At 44.1% G+C, this 15,895-nt stretch overlaps 2 protein-coding genes across 2 annotated transcripts in view; both read left to right on the forward strand.

The window, feature by feature from the left end:
- Positions 1–8,300, forward strand: part of LOC136427189 (alpha-2-macroglobulin-P-like) — a 37,175-nt gene extending 28,875 nt beyond the window's left edge. The window contains exons 22-23 of the mRNA XM_066415964.1: positions 973–1,071; positions 7,649–8,300. Coding sequence (XP_066272061.1) covers positions 973–1,071; positions 7,649–7,659 — 110 coding nt within the window. The 3' untranslated portion in view covers positions 7,660–8,300. The remainder of the gene's footprint in view (positions 1–972; positions 1,072–7,648) is intronic.
- Positions 8,301–8,724: 424 nt separating this feature from the next.
- The window catches only part of LOC136426479 (leucine-rich repeat transmembrane neuronal protein 3-like), a 54,901-nt gene continuing 47,730 nt past the window's right edge, over positions 8,725–15,895 (forward strand). The window contains exon 1 of the mRNA XM_066415143.1: positions 8,725–9,142. Within this exon, the coding sequence (XP_066271240.1) occupies positions 9,137–9,142 (6 nt within the window). The 5' untranslated portion in view covers positions 8,725–9,136. The remainder of the gene's footprint in view (positions 9,143–15,895) is intronic.

A 15,895-nucleotide genomic window follows, 5' to 3' on the forward strand; every position in this document is an offset into this window, starting at 1 on the left:
TTAGAATTTCAGTTGGTTTTCTGATAGACTAACAGGACAAAACATATGGTCTGTCTACGTCTGTAAATTCACACCAGTTCTCATAGATTCCTCAGCAGTAGTTAGATTGTATCTCAGATTGAACCCCTCAGCTGCAGGCCGTTTCCATGACATGTAGATGCAGAAACCGGTGAATGATGATTAAACCCCGCAGGCTGCGATCATGGACGATCAGTGCAATCAGATGGTATCCTATAGGATACTGTAGAGCACGCGATCGGTGTCCATGGAGTCCAGGCCTATCCTATCAACGGCTTATCATGCTACACAAAGGATCTTCAAGCAATCTTAATAGATCTTAAGTTAAAACAATCTAAAGAGCTTTGAAGCAATACCAAGAGATCCCGAATCAATCAAAACGGATCTAAAAGCAATCTTGAAAATTACCTCCGAATCATCAAGGGAGTTTCTTGGACAGGATCGCTAATATGGGAGAACAGGGACGCGGTTGAACTTGTAATTTAAGTAATGGCTGCAACATCTGTTTTTGGCATTTGGATTAAGAAGTGCCACTGCGAGGAATCCATACCTGCCCAAAGATTTATAAATACCCGCAAGGAGAGTTGGAGAGTTTGCGAAAGGCTCTCTGTTTCACTTGCTATGGAATTTGAAGTTACAACCTTACTCCGTTCCATGGATAGATCACGAAGCCCTAAAATCATCTACTTTATGTTATTTTCCAATGTTTTAACACCATTTAAAAAAAAATCTAACCCCGCAGATTGGTATTAAGAAGTGGTACAGGGTAAATTATTTCAACCTGTTCAAAGATGCATCAATTTACACAACGAACCAGCGCTGGAGAGTTTTCAAAAGCCACCTTGTTTGGCCTACTGTCCTTTGGAATAATCTCCAAAGATCACGCAGCTCTGAAATGTACGACATTCTGTTATTTTCCACAATTTTTACCGTCGTCTTTTTCAAACTTTCCAGGTCTGTCCGCTTCAACGGTGTTTCAACCACCTGATGACGTCATGACACCTGTGTGCCAGGGCGGTACCTGTCACGTGACCCAGCCAGACCAATACGAAGGTAGGTGGCAAATAATTTCCTAAACACTCAAATTATACTGATCACCCATCCCGGTCTTTTATCAGATTTATACTACCGACTTTCGAGCACCGGCTTTGACCCACTCCCAAAGTCACGTGTCAACAAAACTCACATGTAAACGAAGTCAAGAGTCACTAAGCTCACGTGGGAAAAAAGTCAAGTGTCAGAAAAGGCAAGTGTCAAAAAAAGGCAAGTGTCAAAAAAAGGCAAGTGTCAAAAATATGAATGGGTCAGAATACTTCACGAAGACCGAAGAAGCGTTTAAACATTCTTATCACTTATTCTGTTGGAACAAAAGTATTGCCTTCATTGAGATATGTCACAACTTGTGACAACAGTCCTACATATGCGTCCTGCAATAATACATGTCAAAGATTTCTGGCCAAGGCCTCCTTGTGTAAGTATCACATTGAACCCCCGAACCATTTCCGTGCCAATGCTTCAATTTCATTCAACAGTCGGAGAAAGTTTTTTATTCAAACCAGGTTATCTAGTTCTAATTCAAAGCAGCTGAAGCAATCTTGTACGAAAAATACATGTACTCATTCCTTGGCATGGGTTAGAGTCTTAACACTGGGAACCCTGTAGTCTTGAAGGTCAAGAAACGGCAAGTGATCTACAAGCTAGGATTGCCCTGACTGCAGGGGTTCACCAAGGTCGTTATTGTATCAATCGAGATGTAGGGGATTTTTTTGCAAAGGCTGACGGGAGAATAAACGTCTGGTTAGAATAAAATGAAGCTATTGCGCAATGGTCGACGGGATTGTTTTATGCTTTGACAGGTATAATGAATATCAACTAAACCGCTCAAGCATAAAAACAAATCAAAGTTAGTCGGAAAATTAAAGCAAAAGTTAAAGGTAGGTAAATGTAGTCCCATAGCATTTTTGAGACCGTAGAGGCAGTGGGTTGTTATCCACTGTGTTTATGACACGGTATTGGATGACAGAGCCCATTCCTCTCCTTTCACCACCATTTACCTACCCAACCTAAGTCAGGTACCCATTTTTGCCCATGGATGGTGTGAGAAAAGTCGTGTTAAAAGAATTTCCCAAGGACACAACATCGGTGGGATTTTAGAGGATTCTAACCCTAGACCTCTGGGTTATGGGCCAAACACCCAAACCTTAACGCGTTAAAATAGATTCGAGTGGAGTATCATCAACAACTTCCTGGACGGTCCCCCGGTCCTTGCATTCCTTACGTCTGACAGAGTGTGGGTCAAGGTCAAGTATAACTCAATCCTAGGTTGATTCAAGGTTATCCCAAGGTCACCTTAACACCTCCTTTAAGGAGAATTATACCTCATTTGTTTCCTTAAGGGTTAGAGGTCAATTTCGCTTGTGATTAACACCCTCCACTGTATAATTAGACACGTCTTTATAAGCTTCCCATCGTCGCCTTGAATTGAGGAAGGTTAGATTGAATTTCACGGACTTCTGCAGTCGACGTTTGTGTTAATTAGTTAAACTAAAGATATCTTGTGAACAATGAGAGGGCTGTTTGGGGTGGAAACGTATCCTTGTTGTGGAAAATTAGCCTGTTTTGACCTGCCATATGGTTGCTTTCTTGTCTGAAAACTGGGAAGTAAAAAGAATCCAGGAAGAATGCCAGCATGTTTTGGTTGAGACCTCATGACTCATTTCTGAACATAGTTGTGCATCAAATGCGCAACTAGTTGTAGTTAGGCCATGTCGATTTGATAATATGGATGAAATCCGCGCGCGCATCGATTTTCGTCCGTTTCCAAAAATAAAGAAAAAGTTTTCGGCCATACTGTAAATTGTGAAAAGGAGTTTCAAAATGAGAAAATACATGCTGTTAATTGCACACAAAAAATTCATAGAATGCCAAAGTCAATTACAAAGTCAAAGATGAAGTTTTGAACAAATTAACAAAAATATTGAGTCTATATTTCGGTCTACCATACTCGTTGTGTTTACTTTTGTTTGTCCTTCCTTATCACGTATATTTCATAATGAAGGCATTTTTATAGCCAAACTTTTTTTTTTATATTCGCACGCTAGCATCAGTTTTGGGGTCCCCTGATGATGTCGTCCATATTATCAAATCAACATGGCCTTATTTAGGAAAATGAGTAATTTGACAAGTTTCTGCAACCCGACGCCAGTTTATCAACCGACGGCGCAATCGGAGCCGATAAAAATTAAATAACAGCTTTCTGGCACAACATACCACGCGGTAAACGCATTAATACTGGGCCACATTTTTCTTCGTCTTCTTCTTCGCCTTTCGTGCCCACAGGCGCACAGTGCACCACGTCCCATTGTTGTTTCTGGCAAGTGTTTGGTGGGTTTACGGAGAAGGGTTGCGTGCACGTCTCCCAACTGTGTAAATTTCATCGTTTTTCTTATATTCCTGCCAGAGCAGAGTGTCAGAACAGACCCTTATCGACGTCTTGGTTCATCTTAAGGTTACCTCGGACACTGCAGAGCCATAAGTCTCTGCCAACCCTCCCCCTGAGCAAATTGATTCGCCGACAGGCGAGCCTTTGATGTGGGATATATTCGTATCGTGTCGCCGGAAATAACCCTCCGTCTGTCAAGTTGATGGTGGATGTGTGTGAAGTTGTCGGCCAAAGATGACCATGTTTGGAGGACTGGTATTCCCGCTCAAACAGACCCGTCACCATACATTAATAGATCGACACATTGAAGATGGGAGAAAATGTTTCAATTATACTTTCGTGGAAGATTTACTACAAAAGATATGTTTATCTGTCATGACAATGGATTGTCGGATGTGTGTGTGGCAGTATGTGCGTGTGTGAGGATATCGGGGAAGGATGACCAAGTTTGGAGGACTGGTATTCCCGCTCAAACAGACCCGTCACTATACATTAATAGATCGACACATTGAATATATAAAAGTCTATGGGAGAAGTTGTTTCAATTAGAGTTTCTTTCGTGGAAGATTTACAACAAAAGATATATATATTTGTCATAACAATGGATTGTCTGTTATTGGTATGTTCTGTTGGTTCATTTTTACGCGCTTTAATCTACATTTCTCTTTCACACTTTCATGCTTTGTTATCTCTTTCGTTTTCTTTCATTCGTTCTCTTCCTTAATCTTTCCTTAATTCTTTTAATCTTGCTATGTCCTACGAAAATCTTCGCGAGAAGGTGTCATCGATAGCCTCCTATATAGTCAATCCACTACTGATTCTGATTAGTTACTAACTGGGAGACCTTGGTTCAATCCTGGGCCAGGGCATGTCGGTTGGAGCTGCATCCGTCATTCGGGAGGGACGTAAAATAGGGGTCACGTGAATACCTCCTCCTTACACAAGACAGACATGCCAAGTGACCATCCCTGTGTGTGGAACCGTGTCACCTCCCTCCCTCTAACACTCTTCAAACACCACGGCAAACAGGTCTGAAACAGCCTCCTGCTTTTACGGCCGGGAACACATGTACAGGTCCGGGCGATGAGAGGCGTTATAGATTAATCTCCAAGCATAGGGTTGCAATAAAAACTCCTTTTGCCAGTTGGATACGATCTTTGCAACCGTTGGATCTGCTCGGAGATGAGTTATAGATAAGTTTCTTGATTGATACAACATACATTCAAGTTGAAGGAAAGGTAAATGACTTTAAGCGTTTATCACTATATTTTGAACATTCTATAATAAATTGGCGTTTTGATGGTCAGAATGGACAGAACCTGAGGAGTTTAGTGATAACCACCCATGGAAAAGGGGGATGTTCATATAGACCAACTGGTAGCAACCTTACAGTTGAGTTCCTATACCTTGCCGATACCTCGGTTCAATCGTGAGTGTAGACGTCTTTGTTGGGGTTGCACCCGTCTTTCGGAGCTAGGGGTCCCGTACTCGAGGAGTTGCCTCGAGGACTAGCAACCCCTCCCTGTACAAATATACCCTGCAACAGACACGGCAAGGAAAAACATGCTGACCTATGTACCACTAGGGGCTAAACGAACGAAGGAACTCCCATAGAAAGGGGACCAGGTCCAGGCTTTGCCTACTTTAGAGGACAGACCATCCATCATTGGCGCTCTCCGGGCAGGTTTATCGCGACAACTCAGTGGACAAACAGACGGACCACACGGTACCAGCCCGGCTTTAGCCGCCGGCCCATTCAGATGTATTGTCAGGTGGCCTCACTGGTTAACTGTAGAGGAAAGCTTTCGTCACAAGATTTGCCAGAAACAGCTTATTTTATTTTCATAATCTCCGATTGCAACGACCATCCCAATAGACGCAATGGTATTATCCCCATACTACCTTCGCCGAGAAGGTTGCGTAACCATGTTTTGCACAGCGTCTGTCTGTCCGTCTACGTCTGTGAGCACGATAACTCGAGAGTGCCTGAATGGATTGTCATATTTGGTATGTGGGTAGGTCTTTGTGAGACCTAGAAATGATTAGATTTTGAGCTACCTACTTGTTCGCAATGATCTTGAAGAGAGTCTGCGTTCAGATTTTACAACTGTATTGGGCCAATAAAATCTATTTATCCCTTGCAGGATAAGTTTTCACTTCTTAGATCCAGCTGCGGAGGAAAAAGATGAAAAAGTGGATTTTCGGTGCATCGCCAGTCAAACTACAAAAGCAGCCTTTTCATGGCCTTTAATAGACGTACAAAATTGACTCGAACAATACTCGATGTAGAAATATATAGGCACCAAACCGGACTGAGGAACAGGAAAATGTTGCCAATAAGACGTACAAAAACACAAGTGTGATATGAGTGCCAAATTATTCACCTGAACCTGGATGTTTGGATGAAATTTACAACGACTCTCTGACCGCAAACTTTAGTTAAGTTGACGCAATAACTATTTAATAGTTTCCCATCCGTAAACAATCACATTTCATGTCCAAATATATATTTAATGTCCACACTCCACAAACTCACGTTTCATGGCAGGTTTCGAACAATTATTCTCGCCATGAAGTTGCTGTTTCAGTGACTATTTCCTTGTGTTTGTAATACTGGTTGATTTAGTGCAGTACCTTAAACCTTTACCTGCTTTAAAGCTTGGCAAGTTTGATAGTTCGGCACCTTTCTATATCTGGCACAATACCATAAAGATTGGGTTGACGATAAGAATCTTGTGCCTAGCACCCTGGCAAAGTCGAAATGTAAGATTTTCTACTTTTGACAGGATCGAAACATTTCAACCCTAATCTAAATTGCACTTTTTTATGGATAACAAAACTTCACTATCATGATACCATTTCTACAGACATATCCCAGATCCCGGTTATTGTGTTTTGATAAGTTTTTACTCTTTTAACCTGTGGTTCATAAAATTAGACATTTATTGCGATGGCAATTCGTTTTGTGGAGATCTAGGCGCCATCTGACGACTCTGAGATATCATTCGATATCCGAAACACATGGCCATCAAAGGCACTAAAACGTACGGTCAGATTTAGGACGTGGGGTCACTTTAGGTCACTTACCCAACAATGTCAGTGATCTCTTTCGGAAATCTATTCGCCTAGAATGAAGAAAAACAAGAAAGTATATCAAAGAAACACACACATCCATGAATACGCGTCCTTAGGGTATTGGACAATGCAATAAAACGTTAAATACAAGACAAAATGCGTTAAATATTCGGCTTTACAAAGAAGAAAGGAAGAAACGTTGTCACCCCTCACCCCAAAGACCATCACTTGTACGTCCGTCGCCAGACGTCTAAAAATAAACCCTCCGGATTAAATAAGAACACCTGTAAAATACGCGATGCAACTTAAAGTCCCTCGCAGGTTCTTACAGATGAGATTGCCCATGGCTCCTTCTTAAGATAAGCTAACACCAGAGCTTTGATAGTTAGAAAGATCCCTGTCATACTGCAATATTCAAATGCTTTAGTCAAGAATATGTCAACAGTTCCAGTGTCGTTGTAGCTACGTAGATACTCCATTATTTCGTACAATCAAAATAGAAGGTTCAAAAGAAGAAAAAAAGATATGTCAAAATGCCACAGCCCCATCCCACTTTAGGTGTGCAAACCTATAAGCAAGGCTAATCTATTTGTTTATTTATTTGTTCATTTCAACTTCATCGCTTCAGGACAGGGCAGAGGAAGCGGGCAATGTCTTTTTTTCGACCCCTGTCCAGATCGAAACATACTAAATAATGATAATAAGAATAGATGCACTAGAATCATTTAAACGTAAACAAACACATGCAGCAAAACCAATCGCATACAAGGAGATAGATTCTACCAGCCTCTGTGGGACGCTGGGAAAATAGTAGAAATTGGCCAAATAGAGTCAACTGTTTGAAGGGGTCGGCTATGGAGATAGGGTCCAATATTGCGGCTGCGAATGTTACCCTCCATGGCCAAAGTTCCCCGGCAAATGTTCTCCCTATAGCCGGCGCGGTTAGTCTGGTAGAGACTAGCAAGGAGATATAATGACTTTGATATTTTGTCATGGGCCTAGTGTGTGTACAGAGCTGCTTATTGTTTTGGCTTGTCCTTGTTGTTGTTATCTAAACCTCCCCGTCTGCTAACCTACTTTCCACGTTTCTGACCCAGTTTCTTCTCTCCGCAGGTCTGGAGTGAGCCTGCGGCTTCAGGCGGCTCCTGGGTGCCGACAGCTCACCGCGGGGAGGCGTCATGATCATTGCCGTGGCTCCGACACGTCACCGGGGCGACCCAGCTGACGCGGCGGGGCGGGGAGCGAGGCGGCCCGCAACCACAACCCAACCGTCCCCCGGACTCCACACGGCACCGACCATGACTCGTCCGCCCGCCTCTGTAAATAGTAAACCGTATCTTTAACCGCGAAAATATTATTTTTGTACGTCGATACGATAGTCCGGCTGTCCATAGCGCCACGCTGCCAGAAGTAGGGCACCTCCACCTGCATAGGTTAAGGTATTTCCACCGGGTGACAGAAACAGACTTTAAATGTTGTGATCTTCCTCCGGACTCGGCTTGAGTTTCCCTCCGACAAAGCCTTTTCACAGGCAATTAATCAACCCGCAACACGACCTAGAACCGGGGAGGTGTTTTTGGAAACGTTCCATCTAATTATAGCGTATTTATTTCTATTTATTTGTGTATATAACAAACGCTGTACCTACGGAGGTGGCCGCACTGCGGCCGCCCGCTGGGGGTAATGATTCGTCGCAGTGGTGAAACTGTTTGACTGATGTTCGTGCAAAGATGGGGACCAAATAAACATAATTGGAACCAGTAAATTTGCTCTGTGTTTCCTGAGTTCCATGTCATTTCTCGCGATCAAAGCTAACCCTCTAAGGGCTTATTTGTTTACATGTTGACAAGTGCTTGATGCACATTGGGCAGACATTTTTGTGCCATTCCTTTCGAGGTTAGAAAAAGGCTTGGGTTTCAGTTGTGAACACATACAAACTTACCCCCCCCCCCCTCCTTTCCTTTTTCCCTAGCCCAGTATGTCTATCAGACACCATCTGTTTCTGGTTTACATATCTCTTACAGGTCGAGATAGATATGTGTACACATAGGTGTGGACCACGACCGCGGATAAGCGAAAGTCGTCTCGGCCCCTCCCCCCCAACTTTCACTCTCCCTGTACCCCTCCCAGGTCCGCAGCCCGTGTCCTCTATGACGTCCGCGCACTCTGATCTGTGCAAACTGCTGGCCCCAATGGGGAGGGCCTTGCCATTTTAGGAGCTGGCCCCGGGCCAAGGTCTTCTGGTGGCTCCCCCCACCACCACGTCTGTGCCCACATGTACACATGGACGTCCCCCTGCCCAGATTTATTTCTGAACCGAGACTGACACGGCCGGGCAAAATACCTCGCGCCCACGGAGCCTGCCCGCATACTTCCCGCGTCCCGCCGGCGGACCCCACTCGCCCCGTTACCGCGGAGACGTGAAGGAAAATCTCGGCGTCGGTCCGCTCCCACAGTTTGCTCAAGGAAAGTTTGCAGTTGTCGCCCGCGGCGGTGGATTTCCTTGGAGTCGTTTCTCTCGGAATGAGTCGGATTCTTGCCACACAAACCTGGGATATTCCGTAAGACGCCGGGATGCGCGGCTAAAGGGACATCTCAATAATGCAGGTAAGGAACCACTTTCCTTATCCGCAACTTTCACTAGGAAAATCCAGCCCATTAGCGACATTTGGGGATGGGAATGTGGTGAAAAATCGCTAAGGTCTACAGCCTGGGGCATGGGCAAACACAGCTCGAGTCGCTGAGTGCCTCACAGAGGAAAATACGACTTGCAGGCGGCAGCGGAGCGCTAGAGAGCTATGAAACAGATTCGTAAAGACCTGCAAAGTGGGCTATTTGAAAATCGTTATCTTGAGCTAAGGGCGGATGTATTTTCTAACGCCTAATCAAGTGATGACGTGGTAGCCTTATCCTCCGTACGATTTAAGTCTGGGGTCTAATCCATCCGTTTTTACCTTTCTACGGAGGCCGTCGGCTCCGGTTTCGCTAGGCCAAATATTAATGCTTACTGTTGACTGAGACAACAGGAATATCATCAATCACTTCCCCAATCACCCTTCAGAGCGCGCTGGGATTCCCCGCGCATCTTTACTTTTAGAGGCTCGCGTGGAAAGAGAGAAAGGTTTGTGGTAGGTGTGGCACGCATAGCGCAGGGAAAGGTTACCTCTTAGGTTAGGGTCGAGGGGACAACGTCCAACCTTGCCTGAAGTCTAGTCGAACAGACTAATTCAGAACAGGCTGTTGAAGCATAGCCATATTTTATCCTGCTGCTGCTAAGGCTCTAGCCTCTACCAGGCCCCGCGGATGGCTGGAAAAATAGTAGAAATTGGCCAAATAGAGTGAATAGTATGCTAAGGGAGTCGGCTACGGAGGGAGGGTCTAATATGCCATCCACGGGGTCGCAAACTGTAACTCCTTTAGCGGACTAACTCCTCTTGCATTTTATCTGTCTATTTGGCCAGTTTCTACTATTTTTACAGCGACCTGTGGAGCCTGGTAGGGGCTACTAGGGCTCCGCTAGTCGTCTGCTGGGAGCCGTATGTACCAACCCAGCGTGCCTGCGGGCCCGAGCAAATAGTCGGGCGGACCAACAGGTCTCCCGGCCCGGCTTCATATGGCAACGGACATGTGGTTCCTTAGGCACAGGAACGTCGCGTCGCATATCGCAGCGTTCCACAAACTTTGACTGAGTAAAGAAAGAGGCAAAAGCAACGCAAAGGACGTCTGCGAACTGACTAAGTTTCCCTTTCAAGATTCAAATTGCCCGTATTGGATATGCCACTAGTAGTCTGATTATCACCATATTATCGTCGCAGCGTTCTACAAACTTCAACTAAGGAAAGAAAGAGTGACAGAAGCAACGCAAAGGGCGTCTGCGAAACTTTCTTTTTCAAGATACTAATTGACCGTATTAGATATACTAGTAAAGTGATTATCAGTCTATTATCGTCCTGTCTACAGCCGCCATAAATCATGTTCAGCTGTTCATGCCCGCAGATGATTGGCTAGTATCTTCCTTACCTAATTTGACGTGAATCTAAGAATCCCAGGCGTCTACGTGCCCACTAGATTCAGATAGGATACGGTAACTAACATGTACATTACTGTTATGTTTTTCTTTCAAAATGGCTGAGCGCTCTACTGTCCCTTTGACATCGTAAAACGCATCGGTAAAACTGGAAATGTCAACGTTGCTTTAAGTACTTCCGGCTTAGGTCTGAATCACTGAAGGATTATGGGTTATGAAACAAATGTCAGTTTCGATAACTATGTTCTAAATACTTCCTGTATTCTGGCTCAGTGGATGACATGCCAAGGTACTAACTGTGAGAACAATACGACCCCAGCCCATGATTGGTTATATCTCAGGCATGCAGTAATTCTATTATCTCAGAAAAGTCAATATAGATGATAAACAGTACAGCAAACAAATCAAATAAAGGTCCAAGCGAATGTGGGAAGGAAAGACAATAAAATCGCTCATTTTACCTGTGCCTTAGAATGAGTTAATTTCCACGCAGAGGTCGGAGGGCAAAATTGTAAATTTTTTTCTAGCTCCCCATTTATGTTGTAAACTGCTTTCCAATGGTTAAAAAAAGGTTGTTTACAACACAATGGAAAACGTTCGGATGTTTCTTTCCAACATCTGATTGAAGATCAGAGTAAGTGGTAGTCTGCTTCAGTCGCAGACCCCCTTTCATATCCTTGGCCTTGTGGACGACGACGCACATGCACCGCGCGGCACAAACCGTAACTCTGGTTCTCATTGCCAAGCCTGAAAGGTCGCGGTCCATGATGAAGAGCTTACCTGGCTGCACAGGCCTCGAAATTATTTTTTGGAGATAGGTGCACCCAACCAACAAAATTAGGTGCACAGAAAAAAATTTGGGTGCACAAAATGAAATAAAGTTGAATGTCAGCAAAACATAAGTTTGACACTACTGCCTCCCTTGATTAAAAACTCCAGTCTGTAATTCTATCCAGATGTCAAATTTCAACCAAGCAATACATCAAATAAAGTACAACAAAGGGTTAAGTAGTGGATGCTACTTGAAACGTCTGACCGTTTCCAAAATCATATCCAGTTGTTTGAGTAACTGCTTTTTTGGTGTATCTTATTACCTGGATGTCTGATCTTCATCGACGTAACAAAGGGTTATATTGCTTTTTCTTACATTTCAAGAATATTCTGTACGCTAGTGTACAAGAGAACCGTTATCATATAGTGTACAAAAATATCTAGGTGCACCGGTGCACCCACAGTCACAAATTAGGTGCACAGCTCCAATTTTGGGTGCACACAGGTGCACATGCACCCACTATTTTGAGCCCTGCTGCAGAAGCTACATGACCGTGTCAGCTGGTACCGGGCCAACTTCGCGCTGACCCCGCCTCTTGTCTGGCCCCGTTTCCGAACCGTACGGCTGCCGTCAGGGTCAAACAATATATCCAAATTGGCAAAAGTGAAAATGAGTGAATCACCGGCGGTGTTACTTTCACTGTCCAGTCACTGATCGAGGAAAGATAGCGCATGCTGTCTGAAACGTCTGACTGCTTCCAAATTTCACAGTTGCTTGAGTAACTGCTACTTTGCGTCGCTTATTACCCGGAAGTCTAACCTTCATCAACGCACAACGTACAGTTTCAGTCAACAGTTTTTGCACACAACGAAGTGTTTTATTCAAGACCGACGTTTCAGTGCCTTCCTCATGGCAATGCTGATTGGTTCAATATATGTCACTGCCATCATAGGCCGTGAGTTTTTCTCTATCGCAGACAAATTGAAACCTTTGTAAACCTCATCCCCACAACTGGTTCCCCCCGCCCGGGCTGGTTTCTAACCGCCCAAACGCCAGTTTTATATGCAGTCAACGAGAATAATCATATTCCTAGACCTGACGACATTTCTTCCATTATGGTTGAGCCTGCTTATATATATACAACTGTACTTAGCATTGTTTCCTGATCTCTGTGTCGAACGTCAACTGAACATAAACAAGCTATCAGCCACCCAAAAATCAAGACCATAGCACGTCCAGGTCAAAAGATACAGAAACGGAAGTTCTGCTGCAGTACCAAGGTCACATACCAGGGGGCCCAAAATCGACATTGAACTTCGGCTTCACAGCACCTGCATACATACCAAATATCATCGTAATCCATCAAGAGGTTCTTGAGTTATGCTGACTACAGTAGTGCGGAAACACAAACAGACAAACCAAGAAGCAAGCAAACAAACAGACAAACAGACACACACACAGACGCACCCAAAACTATATCTTCATTTTTCATGGAGATAATAACGGGAATCACAAACCGTTAGTTTATCTGAAGCCCTTGTAAACGCCATCCCCGCAATTAATTTCCCCATGGCTGGGCGGTTTTCAGCTCTCCCCGCGGGACGTCGGGTCATGGGGCTGTTATCTTCAGACATCGCAGGTAGATCAGCCCAAATGTGCCAGGGTCAATTAGCGTTCCCGCCACCAATCGGGCGGGGCACGCCAGGGTCAATAAACCCTGGCGACCTTTCGTGGCTTTATATTCCATTTTGCTCATTTCTAGCCTCTAAAAGGCTCCAGAGGTGGCTTGAAAGACTAAAATTTGCAAAATAGAGAGATAACATGCCAGAGGACTTAACCGGCTGGGAGTACAGTTTGCAACCTAGTGTACTCCCTGGCCGGGTAACATCTCTGGCATGTTTTCTGGCTATCCGGTCAATTTCTACTCTTTCCAGCCACCTCTAGAGCCTGGTAGAAGCTACAAGATTCCAAGCACTTGTGGGGCTTTTGCTTGTTCTTCACCTCCACTGGTAGAGCTTTGCTTGTCTGCCTATCCAAGGCTAAACACATTTCCATGAAATGACGCTAACCATTTGCCTAATCTCCTAAGTTCTGTTGAGTAGGCTTGTTCTGCAAATATTCTCAGTACGGTGTTGTTTATACTGTACATCCATAGTGGCCATGAACTCCAGCTTACATCCGGGATCTGCACAATTTTACGAGCTCGCACCTGACGGCCAACTCTCGCGAGAGGACGCGAAGTCACAGAACTGACCGAGTGACGTTTTCACGCTAAGCCTATGTTTCAATACACAGGAGCACAAGGTGCTAGATCGGGGCAGCCCTCTTTGGCCATGAACTTTTGTCTTTAAATTACCAGGCAAATGTTTTAAGATATATATCCACTGAAGACGTCGTAGCTGTATTTGGAGAGTACTGAGCAGAACTGCCAAATAATTGTGGCTCAAAATGCTTTCACTTTTATATCTTGAATGACAGGGTTCTCAACAAGAGCGAATATTTAGGAATGTATTAGTTCTTGAATAGATATTGATAATTGTGGAATGGAAGATGGAAGGAAGATGGCTATACATTTCTCTGGTATTTCTTGTCGTATTAGACACTGTAGGTCAACATTACCAAGGATCTACAATGTTCTGTACACTTTCTGTGTTCAGTGTCTAATTTTAGCCCCCAGAACCGGCGACTGGAGAACAACAACAAACAGCTTACCTCTGTAATCCTTCGGAAGCCCATTATTTTGGGACGTGACATTTGACTGACATTTTCAAACAATGGGAGCACGCCCCCTGCTTCCGGGTAGCCACTGGGCGCCCAGGTACACTCTACAGACACGCCCGTAGTCTGACTAGGTACAAACAGGCACCGCTGACGCTTGGGAGCACATTAAGGAAGTCGGAGTTTTCAAACCAAACAGAACTGTACTTTTACGGTTTACACTAAACCTCTGAGTTTGCCTCTGGGAACGGCGTGATCTACAGTGCGTTGTGTTGTTAGATCGCACGAAAGTTGTGGACAATACAACACGACTTGGCAGATTTAGATTAAAAAATATTGACATTTGGTACTGCATTAATTAAGGAAGTCGGGGTTTGCAAACCAAACAGAACTGTACTTTTACGGTTTACAATAAACCTTTGGTTTTTGCACTGGAAACGGCTTAATCTACGTATACACTGCATTGTGTTGTGTTGTGTTGTGTTGTCAGATCGCACGAAACATGTGCACAAAACTTGGCAGAGTCAGGTAAAATTGACATTTATGAAGTAAGTCGGGGTTTTCAAACCAAACAGAACTGTACTTTTACGGTTTACAACAAACCTTGGGGTTTGCCTAGCATCCGCTGGGAACGACTTCATCTACACTGTACTGTGTTATCAGGTCACACGAAACTTGTGCACAATGTAAAAAGACTTGGCAGATTTCGGTAATACTACATTAAAGGACGTCGGGGTTTTCAAACCAAACAGAACTGTACTTTTACGGTTTACAATAAACCTTGGGGTTTGCCTAGCATCCGCTGGGAACGACTTCATCTACACTGTACTGTGTTGTCAGGTCACACGAAACTTGTGCACAATGTAAAAAGACTTGGCAGATTTCGGTAATACTACATTAAAGGACGTCGGGGTTTTCAAACCAAACAGAACTGTACTTTTACGGTTTACAATAAACCTTGGGGTTTACCTAGCATCCGCTGGGAACGACTTCATCTACACTGTACTGTGTTGTCAGGTCACACGAAACTTGTGCACAATGTAAAAAGACTTGGCAGATTTCGGTAATGCTACATTAAAGGACGTCGGGGTTTTCAAACCAAACAGAACTGTACTTTTACGGTTTACAATAAACTTTGGTGTTTGCCTAATAATATATCCGCTCAATTTACAATGTACGGTGTTGTTAGGTCGCGCGAAACATGTGGACAATGCAACAAGACTTGGCAGAATCAGGCAATATTGACATTTGGTATTACAACACAGAAAGGAGAGGTTTATAAACCAAACAAACCGTGCTTTTACGGTTTACCGTAAACCTGAAGTTTGTCTTGTATCCGTCGGGAATAGCTCTGTCTGTTTAGTAACACCAGGGCGGCACCATGCATGAATGACCATTAGACATAATGAACTTCAAGCTACCTCGTTGGGTGTAGCCTCTACCAGGCTCCACAGGTCGCTTGAGAAATTGTACAAATTGGCCAAATAGACGGATAACATGTCAGAGAAGTTAGTCCGCTTACAGTTTGTGACCCTCCCTCCGTAGCTGACTCCCTTAGCATACTATTCACTCTTTTTAGCCAATTTCTACTTTTTCTTCAGATATCCGGGGGGCCTGGTAAAGGCTACGTTGGGTATTCCATCCCTTTTAAGTGTTATATGTTGTAGTGTCGTGTCTAGTCACTTTACTTATTTGTCCATCGGAATTCCAACGTTGCTGGTCGACAGGTTGATAAAATAAGAAATATTCTCAATCTCAAAATGTAAAGCAACGTCGAACGTAGAGGAACGACGTGTAAGACTTGTATCAGCTAGCATTGCGGTTTTCCCGCTCCTTGTACACA

This window comes from Branchiostoma lanceolatum, chromosome 2 (assembly GCF_035083965.1).
Source record: "Branchiostoma lanceolatum isolate klBraLanc5 chromosome 2, klBraLanc5.hap2, whole genome shotgun sequence".
NCBI lineage: Eukaryota > Metazoa > Chordata > Leptocardii > Amphioxiformes > Branchiostomatidae > Branchiostoma > Branchiostoma lanceolatum.